The following is a 4,039-nucleotide window of genomic DNA, read 5'->3' as shown; positions in this document are numbered from 1 at the left end:
AGGCTGTTTAGCCTCAGCAGAGGCAGTGTAGCTGCTGTCTTCCTTACAACTGACTTAGGCCTCAGTAACTTTCCACCTCTAAACTGCCTAGAAGTCACACCTCTCCTAAGGGAAGGGATGTGGATAAGGGAACTGGTGTCCCAAGAGAGGTTGGAGGGGGTTGTCTGTGTGTGCCCACACATGTGGTTGGGAGTGGCTGGAGGGCATAGTGGTTGTTGTTTACGCTGGGTGAATGTATGTGTACGTGCAACAATAAATGATTGCACAGAGCTCCTTGGCTCTGTGTTTGCCCCCAGTCTCAAGTGTCCCTTGTTTCAGACTTCACCAGAACCTCCCTGTTCCACGTGGCATAGGCCTGGTCCCATGGCAAGGGCATGGGACCTTGCATGCACAGGAACTTGCCTCCATGCCCATCTTAGAGCTCTCATTCCCTGGAACCAGCCCCAAAGTAGCCCAACAACACTCACAGAGAGATGAACCCTGTGGGGGGAAAAAAGTCTATTTCATGCCTTCCAGGCCACCAATCAGTCAGAAAATCTCCTACTAAGGTGAGAGAGATGTGTGTTCCATCCAAAGGAAATGGGGGTGAAGGGGCAGAGAGGCAACACAAGACAGCCTTCCCTCTAGCAGTAACCTTGGCTCCAGTTCCTCCCTGGAGTGAGGAGAAAGTCCCAACTGTGGGTCCCCAGGAAGTTGAGACTGGTTTCTGAGGTTCCGCAGAAAAGCAAGATGGGAGAAGAGACAGCTGTCTGGGAACATTAACCCTCAAACCTACAGAGATTCGAGGCACATCAAGGCAGGTCCAGTAACGTCCTTCCCTCTACAGAGTGACCCTCAGTTTATGGGTTGGTATTCTGAGTACCGCTTGGGGCCCAGCAGCAGAAACAGGCCTCCTGCCAGCAGCATGAGCCCTGGAGCACCCAGGGCTACCGCCATGATGCCTAGGACTAGTGGGGAAAAGGTATCCACCGGAGGGGTGCCCACACCCAGAAGCATCGACCTAGAGCAAGCAGAGTGAGAAAGAGAGGTAAGTAGGCTTAGGAGGGAAGGCCAAGAGGCCCAGCCCTCCTTCTCTTCAACCTCCCAACTCCCCAGGCCAAGCGCTGACTCACCAGCTGAGGTAGTGTTGGTCCCAGTAGCCAGGGCCTGTGGAAGCCCCAAACGTCAGATTGAAGGCACAGAAGATGGACCGGGACCCAAAGAAGGCGCGAACAACAGGTGACTGGGGAAGATGGTATGCCGTGGTGGAGAGAGGGGAAGCTTGACAGGGCATGGCTGATTCTCGGCCCCCCTGCTTCTGGGAGAAAGCTACTGGTCGCCACTGCACAAAGCCTGACAGGAGGGAACTCCATAACAGCTGGTTCAGCTGTGGAGAAAGACAAAAGAGGCAGGATGAAGAGGCTCGACCTGTGCCCAACATTCTATTCCCTCACCCTTTTCAACCTCGGTTACTAGTCATCCTCAGTGCTAGGTCTGGTTCTAGAACTCACAGGTTGTTTGCACCAAGGCCTCAATCTCTCCTCTGTAGAAAGAGGAATTGGACAGGATGGTAGTGAGTCTCTTTTCAGAGACTGTAAACTGGCACTCAGCTCCCACCTGCCAGAGAGCCCTTCACACTGCACCACCTTCCACCTTCCCTTCTGCCTGTCACTGAGGACTAACATTGGGCCAAATTCCTTAGCACATGGTCCAACACTTAAAGGAGTTGAGTGAAATATTGCTACATGGTTGAATAATTCTGAGGTCCTAATGGGGTCTCCCTTAAAACCCCTCGCCACCGCACACACACAGCTGCTGGAAATCAGAACTGAAAGGGGTCTCCCTGGTGGCACAAGGGGTTGGGATGCAGCATTATGAAGCTGTCCGCAGCCTCTGCACCACAAGTTCGATCCCCAGGCAGGGAGATACCCACATGGCGCAGCAGACCTCTCCTGTTTCACCTGCTGCTTCCCTCAGCAGTGTATTTTCAGTCAATCTGCCTGTTCTGTTCCCCATTCTGTCTTTGGTGAATTCTCTCAACCCCCACATCTCTGGCTTGTACTCCATAAATAAATCTTTAAAAAAAAAAAAAATCAGACCTGAAAGACAGCAGGTGCATATTCATCATCGATGGAGTGCTGCTCCTGCATGGAGGGGCAATCAGGGCCCTGGCCCAAGGTGGCTACCTCCAGTGCAAACAGGGAGTGGTTTCCTCGGGGAGAGGCCCCAGTCAGGGCCACCTCAAGTTGGCAGGTATCCGCCGTGTGCAGGAGGCGTGGGGGCTGGTCAGGTCGGCCAGATTTGGAGAAGGCCTGCACCTGGGACAGGGGAGGCACAGGAAGCAGATGGATGTCTGTGCTTGAAGGTCACCTCCCATCATTAATGCCCACCCTCATAAGCCAGCCTTTTGAGTGTTTCTGATGCCCCACACCCTTACCTTGAAGATTAGGCTGCCATTGGCAAAAGCCCCAGTGGGGTCATCTGTGGGATGGCCTTGAAAGGTGGCAGTCAGGGTAACAAGATCCAATGAGTCGGTGATGTTGTTCCAGGAGAACTTACTCAAGGAGTATGGGGGATATGGTTTCCCTGGAGGCTTTGCTGCTGCATCTGTGCTGTCAAACTCAAACAGCTGGGGGCAAGGTGGGTGAGTCTGAGCTTGCTTGAGTGTGCCTTTCTCCTAAATCACCACCCCCAGTCACCGGCCTCCACCCCCAGGCTCTCACACCAGACTCTACTTCACCAACCCCCAGTCCTCAATTCATCCCTGGAATTCAGTGAGCCCTCTCCTCCAACCAACTCACCCTGGTAAAGACAAGGGCAGAAGAAAACTGGATGCTGTCCTCGGGGAATACCATCAGACCGCCAGTGGGCTCAGAAGAGAGCAGGCGACTCCAGTTGACGTGTAGTACACTGTGGGGGGTGTTGGTGGCCACCAGTAGCGCTGCTGGAGGTCCCAGGCTGCTCCACACATAGTGCAGTGTGGAGTTGCTGCCCACTGCCCGGATATGAAGCAGGTTCTCGGGGGGCCCCAGCAAATCAGGGATGACCTCCAGAGATACCTGGAATTGGAGCAGTGGAGGGTCAAGGAAACAGCATAAGGGAGACAGAGCAAAGGAGAAGCTCGGAGGTGGAGGGGATGTGGGAAATGCTGGGGAGGGTGGGACCTTAGGGGATGGCTAGGCAAGAATGTGAGTGGGAGTAAAGGAATCCTGGTGGGAGGAGCAGAGATGGTGTGGAGGAGTGGGTAGAGCAGGCTCTGTTCTGACCCTGTTGGGGAGATCCCGGCACAAGATTTAGAGGAAGAAAAAAATTCCACACTTGCCTGGACCTGGGTCACCGCTGAATCAGGGTCCAGACTTCACGGGAAGCCAGGAAACCCTCACACCCACCCTTACTCTACAGTCACATACAGGACCCTCGGCTGCCTCCACCCGCAGGCTGAAAAACTTTTATGCAGTCACCCTCCACCCTCGCCCCTAGGTTGCTAGAGATCTCCACCACCCTTCAAGGGTAGTTTCCTGAAACCCCTATAGTTCCGGCCTCACCTGGCGGGTCTCCTCCCCCAGCAGGCCAAGTGGAGCCGCACACAGAAGTAGACTGAAAAGGAGCATGGGGCTGGGGGCACAGCGTTCCGAATCCCAGCTGGGTGCCTTACAGCTGCGCATGCGGCCTCAATTCAGATGGCGGAAGACATAAGAATCATGTGACTCATAGATTCAGCTGATGTCTTTAAAGGGTGGGCCGGCACACAAGTTCTTAAAGAGACCGTTTACCTTAAACTAGAGAGAGGTTTGGATGGGAATAGAGTCAGAGGGAATGGGAGTTTATCATCCCCCAACTGGGCTGGCAGGATATGCCAGATTGGCGTGCAGCCATTGTGGTTTTGATTTGTTTATATTTTAATGTTAATTGGCCGTCTTACATCCTCTGGCTATAAGACACTATTCAAATCTTCTGCACAGTTTTTAATTGGGTTGCCTGTTTTTTTGTTAATTTGATTAGTCCCAATTGTTTTTTTTTAAGATTTATTTATTTATGCATACAAGAACTGGGGTGTAGG

At 53.0% G+C, this 4,039-nt stretch overlaps 1 protein-coding gene across 1 annotated transcript; it reads right to left on the bottom strand.

Annotated features, from left to right (window-relative positions):
• Positions 1-820: 820 nt before the first annotated feature.
• GLMP (glycosylated lysosomal membrane protein) lies at positions 821-3,590 on the bottom strand (the record flags this gene model as incomplete). Its single annotated transcript, XM_084242639.1, has 5 exons — positions 821-1,000; positions 2,079-2,297; positions 2,417-2,608; positions 2,781-3,038; positions 3,525-3,590. 5 exons carry the CDS (start codon positions 3,588-3,590, stop codon positions 821-823), a joined length of 915 nt encoding a protein of 304 aa, XP_084098765.1.
• Between the last annotated feature and the right edge of the window lie 449 nt (positions 3,591-4,039).

Source organism: Talpa europaea, assembly GCF_964194135.1.
Source record: "Talpa europaea genome assembly, chromosome: 9".
NCBI lineage: Eukaryota > Metazoa > Chordata > Mammalia > Eulipotyphla > Talpidae > Talpa > Talpa europaea.
The sequence above is the reverse complement of the archived record's forward strand: the minus strand, read 5'-3'. Positions and strand labels throughout refer to the sequence as shown.